Source organism: Gavialis gangeticus, unplaced genomic scaffold, assembly GCF_001723915.1.
Source record: "Gavialis gangeticus isolate Ggan-Ray unplaced genomic scaffold, GavGan_comp1, whole genome shotgun sequence".
Lineage (NCBI taxonomy): Eukaryota > Metazoa > Chordata > Crocodylia > Gavialidae > Gavialis > Gavialis gangeticus.
This window is the reverse complement of record NW_017729027.1, coordinates 15,122,846-15,139,069: the sequence shown is the minus strand read 5'-3', so window position 1 is coordinate 15,139,069 and position 16,224 is coordinate 15,122,846. Positions and strand designations below refer to the sequence as shown.

General features: G+C 43.5%; 1 protein-coding gene across 1 annotated transcript in view; it reads right to left on the bottom strand.

Moving 5' to 3' along the window:
• COL12A1 (collagen type XII alpha 1 chain) overlaps positions 1–16,066 on the bottom strand; it is a 163,009-nt gene extending 146,943 nt beyond the window's left edge. Inside the window, exons 1-4 of the mRNA XM_019520465.1 lie at positions 15,875–16,066; positions 13,410–13,516; positions 3,602–3,718; positions 2,074–2,217 (exon numbers count right to left, since the gene is read on the bottom strand). Of these exons, the coding sequence (XP_019376010.1) occupies positions 2,074–2,217; positions 3,602–3,718; positions 13,410–13,482 (334 nt within the window). The 5' untranslated portion in view covers positions 13,483–13,516; positions 15,875–16,066. The remainder of the gene's footprint in view (positions 1–2,073; positions 2,218–3,601; positions 3,719–13,409; positions 13,517–15,874) is intronic.
• Positions 16,067–16,224: the final 158 nt, after the last annotated feature.

Here is a 16,224-nt window from a genome sequence, read left to right as displayed (position 1 = left end):
ACGTAGGGCTGCCCATATAAACAGGGCAGTTCTGCTACTGGAGGCCAGGCAACAACATTGCCTGGCTGGACGGTTGTTAGTATCATCTGGGGTTAAGGGAGGAGCTGTAGGGGATGGATAGGAGGCTACTGGTCCTGGGTACGCCCTAAAACTGCACCCTGCCGGGAGGGGGTGGCCTGGTGGGGCTCCCAGAGGCATTGGAGCCCCCAGAACATCCCAAGCCAGTTACCACCCCAGTGAAAGGTGGGTCGGGGCACCTAAAAACTGGGTGGGTTACCCCCTGTTGGAGGGTCTGGAAGGTGGACCGCATAGAGAAAGAGTGAGGCTATAGACTCAGGAACCTGTCTGGACTTCCCCTGACTGGTCAATGCTAGGGCCAGGACCAGAAGGGTTGAAGGGCCGGGAAGCTATCGTGAGGAACGCCCAAGAGCTGAGGGCCTGGGGCTCCAACTAGCCTGGATGTGGGCCAGGGCTAGTAGCCAAAGGTCCCAGGGAGACCACACCCGAAGGGGAAGCAGTTCAGGGAGCTATGCTGCCCAAGATGAAGGTGGAATAGACTGCCTGAAGAGAGCAATCCAGGCGGGGTTCAATTAGGAGGATTCTAGGGCCCAGTGTGGGGGCCAGTGATTCTGAGAACTGGATGCCATATGTGAGGCTTGGGCTGCGGTGTAGGGGAGGAATGGAGCCACAGATAGTGCCCCCTGGCATCAGGGCAAGAAATGGGCAGCCTCCCGCTTAACTGACATCTATTAATTAATTACCAACAAGGCATGGTGGGTGAGAAGATGGGCGGTTAGCCCAGAAACAGGTGGGTGGGCCACAGTGAGGTCAGCCCCGAGAAAGCCCCCTGTTACAACCCTCTATCCAAGAACCTCTGGGTTAAAGTTCCAGCAGAAGCACTGGCACACCCCAGTCAAAACCTTCAGCTTTGTGAAAGTGAAAAGTTGAACACCAAAGTAGAAAAGTACATTGGAATTAAACACACAACTGTGGCTGTCAAATCCCAAAATGAGATTGTATACATATAATTCATGCACACTTTTCTTGTGTCTGAACTGAACAGCACTGCAGCTAGGTGACTACATAAACAATAAACTACTGACAGTTTCACATACTTATATAATACCTTCTTCCATACTACAGCATTTTTTGAAAACTAATGAATTAATTTTTACAATCTTCCCATTTTACAGGTAGGGAAACCGATCATAACTTGCTCCAGGTTACATGGAAAATACAAGGTAAATCCAAAAATTAAACAAATTTTGAAAGCTAATCCAGTACTTTTAGTATAGTTATTAGAGGTAACCTATTAACATTTTAAACTAACTTAATTAAACTATGACTCTATGGGCACCTATACACATGCCTGGAGCCTGCCCCGATGCACGCTAATTAGCATGCATCAGAGCAGACTTAGCATACTCTAGAAGCCTCAGCATCACATGTATTTAACATCTCCACACTTCAAAATGGCAGTAGGGATGCTTTAACTAAAGCTTGTGCAAGGATCTCTAGTTAAAACACCCTTACTGCCATTTTGAAGCACAAGGATGCTTAATACAGGAATACGGGCACTTTACTTAAAGTGACTACCAAGAGCCACTCTAATGAAAGCGGGCCCCCCCTCCCCGAGATCACATGTAAAGATGCCCTATGAATCTAGGTGCATTTTATTCAATGCGTTAAAACATGAGAAGATAATGGAGCATTTAGCTATTTTGCACTGAAATCTGGATTGTGTCTGATCCATTTCCTGCTGATTTTTTTTTTCTGTTTACTTCGGTGGCACCTAGATCAAGTTTACTGCAAGAAAGTCTGGTTTAGGTAAAGGTGAAGGTATTTACTTCAGCCTTCTACCATATTCGTCTCCTCCCTGTCCTGCAGATTTCCTCTGCTCCTAGCAGGACCACTAATACTTGCAAAAAAGTTGTCTGTGGGGCCAAAAAGGGCAAGGTTATATGTACACATCTATGCTTTGTTGGCTAAGAGGCACCAAGCCAGAATTCTGTCCTATAATTGGCCACTTGAACTGTATTCAGTTATACATAATTTTATTATATATGTACTTACTTGTAAGTTGGCCAGAAACAGGTATACTCTCCTCTCTGTCATCATATGCAAATATTGACACAACATATTCTGTATCAGGTGTAAGGTCAGATAATATAGTGTGAGTAGTACTAGATGAAAGGACAAATTCTTTGATAGGTCCATCTGTAATACAACATACAGAACACATTTAACACAAAGTATCTTAGTCCACCAACACCAAGTTTCTCATAACCTAAAAACACAATGAAGTCAACTATCTAGCCTCAACTTAAAGCCACAGTGTTGTCAGCTTTCCTAAAATACTTATAAAATTGCACATAAAATTATTCTCAATAAAGCATCCCATCTTCCCATTCAATCTAAAACATAAAACAGGTATCTAAAAGTAGCTGCATTTAAATTAATTGGGTTATAGGGTAGATCCACTTCTAATCATGCACCAGTTATGAACTGGTATGACTTCACTGAGTATGTTGGAATTACAAATTGTCTATTCTGGCCTAAATGTGAGAAGCCAGGGTTCTTTTATTCTATGACATTATATGTGATGTGATGAGATTCTATAATATTCTATGAGATGAGCTTTTTTATCTAGGAAAACCTGCTTTAAGAAAAAAGCATATTGCTACTATTTTAATAGAGGATTTTTGTTTGTTTTTATGTCTATTTTGTTTTGTTAATATGTCTATATGTAAAAATCAGACAGAGGAAATCTACCAATTTGAAAATCTCTCAAAGAAAATTAAGGATATGCAAATTCTATATTGGATTCTCTACTGTCTAGCATCTTAGCCACCAGGACTTGTGCAGAGTAAACATGAGAGATGATACCATTCTGATTTAGTAACATTTTAACATTCACTTTGCACAGGTAAGGATACAAAATGGAGAAGATCAGACATGCACACTCTACAAGTAACATGACAGGACCCAATTCAGAATTCATACTTTGTATGAAAATAGTTTTATACTATTGCCATTCCAAATTACTCCTGATTTATGCTGAAATAACAGCATCATCAGTGTACCAAGGAATCAGACACCACTAAAGAGACTACAGGTAGAGTGACACAGCAGGGGGGTGCCCATCATGCAGCATTCCAGAGGATCATCAATGCAATGGAGAGAGTGCCACATGGCATACCACCACATGGCTATGGGGCACATAGCCCATGAGGCATGTGGTGGTGGTGGGCCAATGGTCCCCTGTGACTCAAAAGTTGAACAGCCTTGAGGTACAACATACTCTTAAAACATGGTCTGCAACACTCCGTAAATGGAATGGAGTCATGACTTCCCCTATTTCCTAATTCTCCTCACCCATTTGTTTCAAAGGAAAATCATGAGCACATAATCCTTGCATACCCCAAAGTGCTGATGCTGTGATGCAGGTAGCCCAACTACAGGCTATGGAAGAGAGGAAATCCATTACTCCATCCCTGTGCTGCTGCATGCACATCTAGGATAACATTAATATTTATTCACACCTCACCTCCTAATATTTTAGGAAAGCTAGATAATGTCATCATTTAAAACTAAAACTTACCAACTGGATGGACAACTGTTATCCTGTAACCCTCTATTGCACCATATGGTCTTTTCCATGACATGTGAACATTATGTTCATCTATAATTGTAAAATTCAAGTCTGACGGTGGATTAACTGCAAAAGATTTATATCAGGTAAAGGTTTAAAAAGTTGAACAAGCTATTATGGTGTTAATAAAATAAATGATGCTGAGCAAAGCTTACTAAGATTGTCTTTGCATAAATTTGTTTCCAACAAATATAAAGATATGTTGTTGGAAAAAGAGTAAAATAAAAGCTGACAAAATATGACAAAACATCAAAGAGAATATGCATTAAGAGGACAGCACAGAACATTTGTTTCTTGAGTTGCCAAGTCATTCAAGAATGGCCAGCAAAATCAAGCACGATAGAAAACACATTTGGATACATGTACAATGAGTTCACAGGTAATAATCACATATGCAAACATTTCACATAACAATTAAAGGAATTTTGGTACATGCTGGGTGCAGTCCGTACAAGCATGCTAAATCACAACCTGCATACAACACCATGAGATTGTTTAGAGAATGAATGCATTACTCTCCCTCATAGGACATCAAAAAAAATGATCATCTTTTTAAGATGATCTTTGCATATTTCTTGTAAATTATATTGTTCTGAATCTAAAAACGTGGCAGAAATTAAGAAAAATAGAATTTTAATAGTATTTAATAACAAAGAAAAAAGTTTGAGAGTTTAATGTTTAAGCAATTTATATCATGTTCTATATAAAATATACATGTAAAATGTATATCAGTAATTATTGTAATATATTCCTCTATTGTATGATTCCAAGTACTGGCAGCTCAACCCCTTTGTTCCTAGGGACCACTAAAGTGGCATATTTTGCACATAGTTACAAAGAATTGAGGAACAAAAGGGCTAATCAGTGGTTATGGTTATAAGTAATTTACTGTAATATTTGAAATGATGTAAAGGTTCACAAAAATAAGATTCCACCTGTTTACACCCAGTTTCAAAGGTGTAAGCTATCATTATCATGTTCCCTTTGCAGCAGGTGTACCCATACTAGAAGTGGCATTTTAACACAAAATGCCAGTATGGTTTCTGTATAACATAATTGTTAATTATGAAAAGACAACATCAAGGTATATTTATGGACATTTATTTACAGAATTTATAGAAAACAGCAAAGAAGGCACCAGTGATCTGAACAAATGATTGCAAATAAAACTTGTAGGAGCTGGTGACAGAAGTAACTGAACAGTATAGAAAGAAACAGTTTACATACGATATCTTGCAGCATCATGCATATGTACACAAAATGTTGATTATTATTTTTAGCTTCCCACAATGGACAAAAGCCTCCATGTACAAGGTTCGTTACACAAAGAAGTTTCATAAATATTTTATAATGATATTCTCTTGATAAACTGTGTCATGCTTATTCGTGCAATATTTTACTGACTCACTGTCAGTGCATGGTAGGTGTATTACATACTACTAATTAAACAGGTCTACAAAGTGAGATAAGATTCAGCCATACTTTCCTTCAATACTTCAAATTGTTTTGCAGGCATTCTGGATTAGTCAGATTTTTTTGTTTCCTGAAAGATCTCCACTATTGCTTAGTTAAGGACCTTTTTTGTTGTTGTTTTGTTTTTAAGCACAACAATTCAATTAAAAAGCAGAGTTTAGAAACAAATGACAGATTTTTTACTGCAACTAGGACCTTTTACAATCATGATAGATGGCATATTTGTAAAATTGAAAATGAAATAATTTAAAACTGCCATTTCCAACCATAGGATAATATGGCTTTGGAATATTGATTCAACAGATATACTAGTATCGGAATAAATGTTATTTCTCCTATTATCCATACACAGGCAGTGAGATTAGACTATTAATCTGCATGCATATTTTATTCATCATTCTGTTTACTATAATCACATAAAGACAACAAAGTCATTACTTAGTATCAAAATCATGCAACAGATGTTAATAATAAAATACATTACATATTAAGAATATCATTATAAAATATCATTTCAGTAGCAATGGCTCAGGACAAATTTAATGCAAAGGCAGAGACAACTGACCTGAGCATGCTTAAAAATAATTCAGTACATGGAAAAAATAGCACCACCAACCTTGAAAGTAAATTGACCTGATGCAGCAGAGACTTTAGGCTTTAACTGCTGTAGGACAGCAGCAGCCCAACTTGTTGATATCCAAATGACCGGATTCCAGATAAACTGAAAAACTGACTGTGAGGAAAAGTCTTTAACATCATAAAGGATTTTAGTCCACTTGCCGAAATTCTGATGTGGTACTTGGCAGTTAGAAAGGATAGCATAATCAATATTTAACTGGTGAATCCACTCATCCACATATAAAAGCTTAACAAATTCATAGCATTAAATGCTGCTCTCCAACTGAGCTCAATGGCAATTTTGCCTAAGTGAAGAAAGTGGGTTTTGGAGTATGGTAATTAACATCTCTGTTGGATTGATATTATTCAAGTCAAAGAAACACACTTCAGACTGCATTCAGTGCTCACATGGAACCCCACTGATTTCACAAAAACCAACTCTGAATTGACTGCAAGCTCATAGCCAAACACTCATATGATGAGAAAAGTGAGTCATCATGAAGTACAGTAACAGATTCCAATAGCAGATTGTACATTAACCAGAACTAACTGAGACAACTGTTACTTAATCTCAATACTATTCTCATTCTGGTAACTGCCTTACAACTAGAAAAATAGTACCTTTATTATATGGGATAAGGCATGAAGTACTTTTATGGTCAACATGCCCACTGAACATCACAGGAGTTTTGCTACAGTAGGCCTAAGGAACTGGGCCATAAGAGTTATGTATTTGTGCAACTATATTCACATGAGTAATCAAGATGTGAGCTATTAACATAAATAAAGCTGTACATGTGCATAAGCCTCTGTAATTGGGTATTTGCAGCCTGATCCTGTGCTTGTCAAAATTTATGAAGGACACTTTAGAGAGGCAGGATCATGACCTTAATATAGGGCAATAGCGTAATATCCTGGCAAATATTAAAATGGAGAATAGTACAATACTTACTAACTGGATAATAGCAATACTACTTGATACAACTGTACTTGTATATAATGAGACGGGGGAAAGTATTATTTTTTACCACTAATTATACATAACTTGTTTCAAACCATGTTGGTGCCTATAAATCATGGAATTACTAGATACGTAGTAAAAACTGTTTTTTTTATGTACAACAATATTCACTGATTTCAACTAAACATTGAGGGCAAGATATGGCCCAGAGAGAAGCCTACTAAATTTAAAAATAGTTTACAATAAGACACTTTGAGATGTCAACATTTAATGTCTTTAATACTCATTTCAGTTACTTTTAAAATGATCATAAGGTAAATTCCTTTATTAAATATCTTATTATATATACTATATCCATAAAAGAGAAAACAATACACATCTAATGCTGCTATGCATAAGTCATGCCACTCTTTGTACATATCAGAATATTTTTAGGCTAAAAAACATAGGGATGTTTTTCTCATGTATCTATGCATTATACTGGTTTGTGTTTGTTAGATAACACAAATACAATATATTCAAGTCAACAGCATTTTACAGATGGCACAACATGGTCGCTAGCAATTTTTAATGAATAGCTAATGAGAGAGAAAAATGTCATTCAAAAAAACACTGTGAAGTAATTTAGATACAAAAAGCAGCCATAATCTGGAGGCAGCTATCATCCACACAATCCAAACATTGAAAAAAAAACTGAAACTTCATGAATGAAAAATTAAAAATAAGCAACCACCACCATTTTTGTGGAACACATAAAACAATATGGTGGCTGGAATTTAAACAACAGACCTATTCTTGGTCCTGCTGAAGTCAGTTCAGTGGAAGGTGGATGGAGGCAATATTCTATAGCTATTCTTCTCTTTTTAGTATAGCATGGATTTATTTTCACACAGCTTACTAGGTTCTGATCTAAATCTTTCTTCCAAAGAAGTTAAAAGTTACTGATTCCGATAAGGGAAACAACTAAGGCCTTTATTTTAATAGAATACTATGGCCTACCAGTTTAGTAAAGCCTAACTTCTCTTTCTTATTAGACAGACAGTGCTAATTGCAATACTAAAATGGTGCCATCTGTGGGTTTGTATTTTTATCAATTATATATATTTCTTATATTTTGAGAAAAACTTACATGAAATATACTTTTAATATTTCACACATTATATTTATATATAATATAAAAATATACATACCCAAATGCAGTTGTAATATGTGTGTAAATAAATACATCCACACGTTTGTTTATATACATATACATGTATATAAACTATGCTTCAGATTAACATTGAGAAAAATAGTGAATTGCAGTTACTTACACGTCAAATAAACTTATATCTAAAGTACGTTGAAATTATACTGTCAACCCAAAACCTCGGTGGTGTTAATAGTTGGTCTTTTGTTTAAAAAAGTTTGACATCACCAACTCATTTGTAAAAAAATGGGAAATAGCCACCAAACAGAAACAGATTTAAGTCATGACAAACCTGGTCCAAATGTGAATACATGAATTATTTGAAAGGCTTCGTATCCACTTGATAAATCTCAGAGCCATTCATTTTTCTTCCCCCAAAGCCTGGGAAAATACCTCTATTATACATAAAATTTCCTAATTCCCAGTAATATTCACATGTTATTTTCTACTCTGTATTGCATCACCAGAAGACGTGTTTTCCTCAGACATTCCTATACTACAGCTTTGTGCAGTGACACTTTACTGTCAGTCCCATGAAAAAACAGGCTTTGCTAGAATTAAAATCTCATTTATCACCTTTTAAATTACTGAAGCATCACAGTATTCAAATGTTTAGTATGATCAATAATGTAATGTACTTTTCATTAAAATGCCATGGAGAAGATGGTAAAGGCACAAGGGGAAATGTCACAGCCAATGAAACCTGAGTGCATAGTTTTCCTTCATGACTGTAAGTCTCTCTCTGTATCAAAATTAAACATATTGCATAAGCTATGACACCAAACAAAACTTTGCTCTGAAACTGTAACTACCAGGCTATTCACACATTAGAGTATTTAGTTCAACCATGACTTAAAAAAGTAAAAAAAATGTATCTATTAGAATGACATGGATTTCTTCCTAATCTCTATAATAGATGAAGAAAAATATTGTGAAAAAGTAGGTTCTTGGCATTAGAGAACACACAGAAAGTACTAGTGTATTACAAAGCTGAACTAAACCAGAATAAAGGAACAGTTAGTGAATGAGGTACAGCATAAACCAGAAATCAAAGCAAAGGAGAGAATATCAACAGATAGCAAAATAAATGGATAGTGGAATTTTACTACTGTGCTACTGCAAACCAGAGAGCAGTCTAATAGGCTTGAAAAAAGAACTGCCCTCTTGCCAGTAAATGGGAGCTGCCATCTCTATCCAAAAAATCTACTCTTTCATTTAAAAAAAAAAATTCCTAATTCTTGTAGAGTTCAAATAATCATTCAAGTCTAAATCTTGGCCTTGCTGTTTTCGTAAGTCTGAAGAAAAACGTTAGTCCCCTTGCTAGGTTTGCCAAGCTGTAGCAGACTGATGTTCTTCAGAATCCTGGTGGCAGCCACGAAACTGATAAGAATCAGTTCAGTTTCATTCTGGAGTCTTTTAGGAAATTATGGGCAGCAGTAGACAAACAGGGGAGCTAGTTAATAGTTACAAGTGAAAGCAAAAACTCAAAGGAGGGAGAAGGAAAACTAGCAAAAACACCCCTGCTCCTGCCTTTTACCCTTCAGTGATAACTTTCCATTCATCCTCTCCCTTGTCCAGATCTAGTGCCTCCCTACTCCTGAGAGAAAAGCAGCTTGAAACAAGAGCATTAATGGGTGCTACCTGTGCCAATCATAGAAGGAGAAATAAAGCACAGGACAAGAAACAATTGCACAACTGCATTCGTCTCATGGTAGGAACAAGAACTGGAACAAAACAAGTCTAGAGGTCAAAAACTGGGTGCAGAGGAGGACTGTGGGTCAATACCGTGTGGATGCTGCAGGAGTAAAACCAAATGAAGGAATATAAATAGGACAGTTAAAGTTCAGCAGTCGTCCAAAATGAAACAACAGAGAAAACAACACAAGTATGATACAGAGCATGATTCAAAAAGCAATACAAAAATGAGGCAGAAGGCTGACAGAGCAGGTCGACAAATGCAAGGCAAACAAAAACACTAAAGAAAATCTGTCCAAAAATGTTAAGAAAAAAAAAAGCTTAAATACCTCTTCTCACTAGAGTCTGCCCTGACGTGATCACAAGTTTTTGGAATCCTGTTTACAACAATCTCTAGCTTCCTCTCCTCTTCCCACTCACAAGTTTCAAGATTTTACTGACTTTACAAAAGACTTTAAATATTTTTGTGCATACTGACCAATTTTTCCCCTTATTGTAATAAACATATTAGCATTTCAGAAATTCTCAAGCTATGACAAAGTTTGCCCTTCCCTGGAGAACTCATATAATTAAACTTCCTTCCTACTGTGAATCCTTCCAACTTGTTGTTAATAATCAGCTGAGGAAAGACACAAGGACCTATTTGGTAGGAGCAAAGACACAATCATAAACTGGTCACTGCTAGTTGGACAAAGCTATGCAAAAACCAATGGATGTGAATTTATATAAAAGTACATGTTATTTAATAAAAATTTCTGAAAACAAGAGTAGAGGCTAATTATGTAAAATGCCTGGTTACACAAAGCCTTGGCTGGGATGATCTAGTTGGGGATGGTCCTGCTTTAAGCAGGGGGTTGGCCTAGATGGGACCTCCTGAGGTCCCTTCCAAGCCTCATGTTCTATGATTCTATGAGAATGCTGACTGCCTTATGAATTGCATACAGACTTTCAGTCCTATTCAGAAGGTATTCAGCATCTCACAGGATCAGGTTCTAACCTTTCTTTTGCTCAACATTTTCACATTTCAGAATAAGAATGATATGAATGATGATGAATGGCTAATATTGTGTGTTGTTTCACTTTTCCAAAATGTTTCTTGTGCTTCTACAAAAATATTGCATTTGTAACTTTTAGTAACAATACTCAAGGGCCCAACTCTACCATTTTCACTCCTCCTTCATTCCATAAGGAGGATAATGCTAAATGAAATCAAGTTACATATTTGATTAGCTTGGTAGTAGGGTACCTACCTCTCCACTCCAGTATGGACGTTAGAATCTGAATGTAACATTTGCAGTGGCCTACATAAGTTGCAATCACTGTATACTCACCTTCCTCCTACTCCTACTGCTGTCTCACACTGGTCCTGCACTGCCAGTGCAAACTTTGGTTCCTCAGCCAACACCAGTGTAGCGGGCAGTGCTTAGCAGGGCAAACAGCTGATTCTTTTGTAACCAGATGTTCACTGCTGGTAGAACTGTTGTGTTTTTCATTTATCTTGAACCTGTAGGGCTAGTAATTGCACCGCTCTTGCTGAAGGAAAGACTGAAGAGTTGGAGGGAGCCTTTTGTTTTGGTTTTCTTTCTGGTTGATATTTTAATGGTTCAGAGCCCATACTCTTAAACTGCAGAGGCACAAACTGTGTTCAGTTCTGGGGGTCTTCTGGGAAAAGCCCTGAGCTCACTCCCCAGATCAGAACTTTTCACAAACTTGGGAAGAGTTACGAGATGCAATTCTGGTTCAATCCATTCCAGTAAGTAGCCCCCAAAGTCCCAGCTAGCTATCTGGGATTCAGACAATTTAAGCCTACCATTATGGGCATGTTTTGTTTTCCCCTGCTACACCAGGCAGCTACCAACAACTCCAGCAAAGTAGCTCCAGCAGCTAAAGTCATTCCCATGTGGCTTGCTCTGTCACAGAAGCAAAGGCTCCAGGCTTAGGGTCACTGGCAAGAAGCCTAGTAGTGCAGCACGAGGAAGGCTGCCCAAGCCAGGCAGGGCTTCCAGTGTCCCTGCACCCCTTCAGCTGGAGGCAGGAGACAGACTGGGTGGGAGTCTAGGGCTGCGAACTCTGTTTGAATCTATTCCAAGAGGTTTCATCACATGACTTTGTGACATTAATTGCAGTGTGGTGACTTTATGTCAGAAAGGCAAATGCACATTACTATTACATTTGAAAAACCCACTGGACTACTATATACATCAGAGTCAATATTTCATATTTATATTAATGAATGCCTCATCATTTATCTCTTGGGTGGCTCTCAGCAGTCCCATGGAGATTTGTATCTAATTCCTGGAGACTCCAGGACAATCGTGGAAGGTAGGCAACCCTAGGTGTGAACCAGGTCTCCAGCAAGACCTGTTCCGAGTCCTTTCCCCCCTCACCTCCGCATCCCTGCCCCAGCAAAACAGACCCACTGTCCTCCTAACGGTGAGAGATGACAGAACAAGGAGGAACCATCTCAGTTTGCAGCAAGGGAAGTTTAGGTTAGATATTAAGAAGAATTTTCTCACTGGGAGGATAGTGAAACACTGGAACAGGTTAGCGAGAGAGGCAGTGGACTCTCCATCCTTGGAGGTTTTTAGGACCCAGCTAAACAAAGCTTTGGCTGGGATGATCTAGTTGGGGCTGGTCCTGCTTTGAGCAGAGGGTTGGACCCAGTGGTTTTCAACCTTTTTTGTAAACATTGATGGTCAGTCCCAGCCCAGTGCCCCTCACTCCCGACCCGCTGCCCCCCAGCCCTAGCCCCCCAATGTGTGGGGCAGGGGGTAGGGGGCTTGGGATATGGGGGCAGGGGGCTAAGCAGCCCCTGGTGGGCTGGAACTCTGCCAGCCTGCAAGGAAAAAGCCATGTTTTCCCACACTTTTTCTTCCTTAAAGGAGAATCCATTTTTAAATGTATTGATCCATTTTAAATCTTATTCACAACCCTTACATATAGTCTTGCACCCCACTTTTGGGACGCACCCCACAGGTTAAGAAATGCTGGATTAGATGACCTCCTTCCAACCCTCATTTTCTACGATTCTGTGAAGGATGGTGCATCATCCCTGCTGGGCCTGGAGCTGGCAGCACTGTGTGTGTGGTGGGGATCAGATGTGGAGCTGGCAGCATTATAAGGGGGCACCCCCTGTGGGGGAGAAGCAGGCGTGGGGCTGGCAGCGCTGTAAGGGCACTGCCCGCGTGTGTGGCGGGGAGCAGATGTGGAGCTGGCAGTGCTGTAAGGGGGCACCGCCTGTGGGGGGAGTGGGCATGCAGCTGGCAGCGCTATAAGGGGGCACTGCCTCTGCGTGGGGGGTGGATGTAGAGCTGGCAGCGCGGTAAGGGGCACTGCTTCTGTGTGGGAGGGAGTAGATGTGAGCTGACAGCGCCGTAAGGGGGCACTGCCGCGGGGGGGACTCGGCTGCAGCCCGGGAGCCGCGCCAGCCCCCAGCCCGTGCCGCGGGGAAGGATTGCTCCCCGCCAGCGCCTCCCAGCCCTTGCAGCTCCCCACGTGCAGCACCTCAGGGGAAGTCCCCGGGCTGGCGGACAGAGACACGCGGGCGCGGAGCCGCTCTGCTGCAGGACTTTATTTCAAGGCGAGTTTTTTGGGGGGGGGTTTCTTTTCTTTCCTCGAATAGCTCCGTCGTCCCAGGCCTGCAGGTCGGGGCGTGCTCCGCGTCGGGGCGGCTCCGGGAGGCAGTGTGGACAGCACACCAGAGAGACAGAGGGAAAGGAGCGAGACACGGACAGCGAGAGAGAGGCGCGGCGCTGAGGAGAGGCAGGAGAGCGCCGGAGGGGCGCGCGGAGCGGGGGCGGGGCGGCTGCCCGGGCACGTACCTTCCGCCTGCGCGCAGGCGAGGAGCAGGGCCGCGCAGGCGGCGGCGATCGCTGCGGGCAGCCTGGTCTTCATGCCTGCCCCGGCGGAGCGGCGCGCAGGAAGGAGCCTGGAGCGGGGCAGAGGAGACCGGGGTTAGGGTTTGCGGGGCACCAGGGAAAGCCGCCCAGAGCCCTGCCCGGGCGGACTGCCTGACTCCTTACTCTAGGACGGGCCTCTTGTTAGCGAGACCTCCCACCCAAAGCGGAGCCCAGGCTTAAGTGAGAGTGAGCCTGGGCAGAGGCACTGCAGGAGCCAGGCCCGCAGCACCTCATCCCCGGGCTGATGGCTAATTCAGAGGTTTTTTGTTTTGTTTTGTTTTTTTTTTGCCTGGAATCAACCAAATGCCTCTTTCATCTGGGGATTGCAGTGGGCTCCTTTTTCAGCACTGCTGAAGCACTTAGTTCACGGCCCGTTAGGGCTCTCCAGGCAGTTTGGAAACTCATAAAAACTTCTCTTTCTTTGGTTCTGCCTACAAATGCGCCTTTCTCCCTTTCTGTCAGGTCTCAGATAGATTACGCAGACTCCTATGTAACACGCCGCTGAAACCCGAGCCGGCCTCTAGCCCTGATGTTTTCCCGTCGGAGAAATCGTTTTCACGAACCGCCGGGGGAAACGGGCTTCAAAGACTCGGTAAAAACAGAGCAGAGCAAGAACCGTGCCCGGGCTGCAGATGGGCTAGAAACCTAGACGGGAGTTAGCGAGAGCTTGAGTCATCCCTAATTACAAGCAGCTGGGGCGCATTTGCTCGGGGCTACACGTTCAGGGGCCGGGCTCTGGCAAAGCCGCCGCAGGAGTGTTGCCTGGATAAGTCCTAGGCCCTCGCTACCCTATCGCAGGGTGGGGAGGAGTAGTGCATGACAGAAATCCTCGTTAATGCGCCGATGGTGTCTAAAAGGAGAAACCGTCAGGAGTCAAAATAAGGTGGTGAGAGAGACATTCACAATTAGGTGACGCATTTAATCCGAAAGGTGCCAGGAGCCTAATGATTTATGTATCCCGCCTTGTTTTGAGAGGTGCCGGGAGCCAAACAAAGACAAACACGTAAACCATTAGGCTGGCAGTAGCCCGCAGAAACAGCTCCGTTTTGTGCTGGCTAAAGAAGCAAAGAACAAGACGCGCTGAATCGGTATAAGAAACCAACGCGATCCAGCAGTAACCTGCCCGATTAGCCACACGGAACAAACACACTGTGTTTTCCCCTCATTGCTTTTCTCAGTCGCTTGAAAATTGGGTGAAAATCTGGCCAGAAACTGGGGAAAATTAGCTATAAGGTCTCCCTTAGGCACCCATGCGGGCTACAATGTGAGTGTCCGGCTCTGCCACAAGTAACCACGAAAGCCTGAGCTTCAAAAGCATGCCACCCTCCTGCGTGGGAAAAGGCCACTGTTGTTACATCCCTTTAAGAGCGTTTTGCTGGGCTCGTAAATGCCTTGTAAACTAGGCGCTTTCAGAGGACTCGTGTGCGAGAGCTCTTGCCCGGGCTTAGAGTGCCACCTCTTGAGCCTTTGCAGGAGGATCAGGAATGAAATTGCTCCGAGGCGCATCCAGGAGCGCGTGCTCGGCTCCGGCTGCCGGACAGGGACGCCTGATGCCGCCGGCGTGTCTGTCTACGCGAGTAGCAGTGCCTGCTGCTGTACAGACCACCAGGCATATTCCTTTCCCAAAACATTAAAACATATCTATTTGACTGCTTATAAAGCAGTGGCAGTGCCCCCTTAACAGCTTTATAGCCACGCTCTGCCTTGAGCCGTCTGCAGAGGAAGGCTCCTCTCGCTTGCCGCCCAGAGAGAAAAGCAAGATCCCCTTTGGAGCAGGGCTGAACGCCTCAGCTTTGATCTGCCACACGCGTTTGAAGATCCGACCTGCTCAGTCCCCTCTCGGCTTCACACCGGCTCCGCTGCCAAAGACCCGCATAACGTCATTACAAAGCCTGGAGGGCACCGGCTTTGATGGTTTTCAGGCACAAAGAGCTGTCGAGCAGCTCCAGTCCTGGAGACCGAGGAGCAGCTACTTATAAGGAGCTGCACATAGCAGGGGGGAGAGGGAAGGGATCCTGCCAAGGGAAGGCGACACGAGCATCCGTCGAGCCGAGCCGCGGAGAGAGGCGAGGCGGCCGCGTTGCGGGACCGGAGCGGCGGGCTTAGCGCCCTCTTGGTTTGAACCCGGGCATCCCCCTCCCAACGCCGGGCGAAGGCTATCGGCTTACAGAAATGCGCGGGGTATCTTCTCTCTCTCTCTCTCTCTCTCTCTTTGTCCCCAAGCGGTAGATCTCGCCCGCTCCCCCACAAAAGACCCCGTCCCCGCCCCGGTCCCCGCACGCCAGGGGCACTAGGCAGCTGGGAGACCCGCGATCGCCGCCTCCGCCTGTGCCCGACTCGCACACGGACACGCGCGTCCTCCAGCCTCCGCCCCGGCGCGCACAGACCTGCGGGCAGCGGCGGGGCCGGGCTGCAGCCGGGGCCGCTTCTCCTGCACCTGGAGGCGGGGGGAGGCCGGGTGGCGGGGGAGGAGCGGGCGCCGGGGTCCCGGAGCTCGGGTCCGTCTGAGCAGAGCCGCCTGCTCCGAGTGGGAAGAGCCTCTCCCCGCTCCGCTCCTTAAGAGAGGGCTGTTCCCGGCGCTGCGCGGCCTCTCGTAAGCGGTTACGAAACGGCGGGGCAGGTGGCCGGCTGCCACGGGATGATATATGCGCGGCGCCGCTCCAGCAGGGCAGGGGACCCGCGTCTGGAAACTGGCGCGGGCTGCGCCGCATTCCTGGCGCATGAGCAGGGCCCGGCC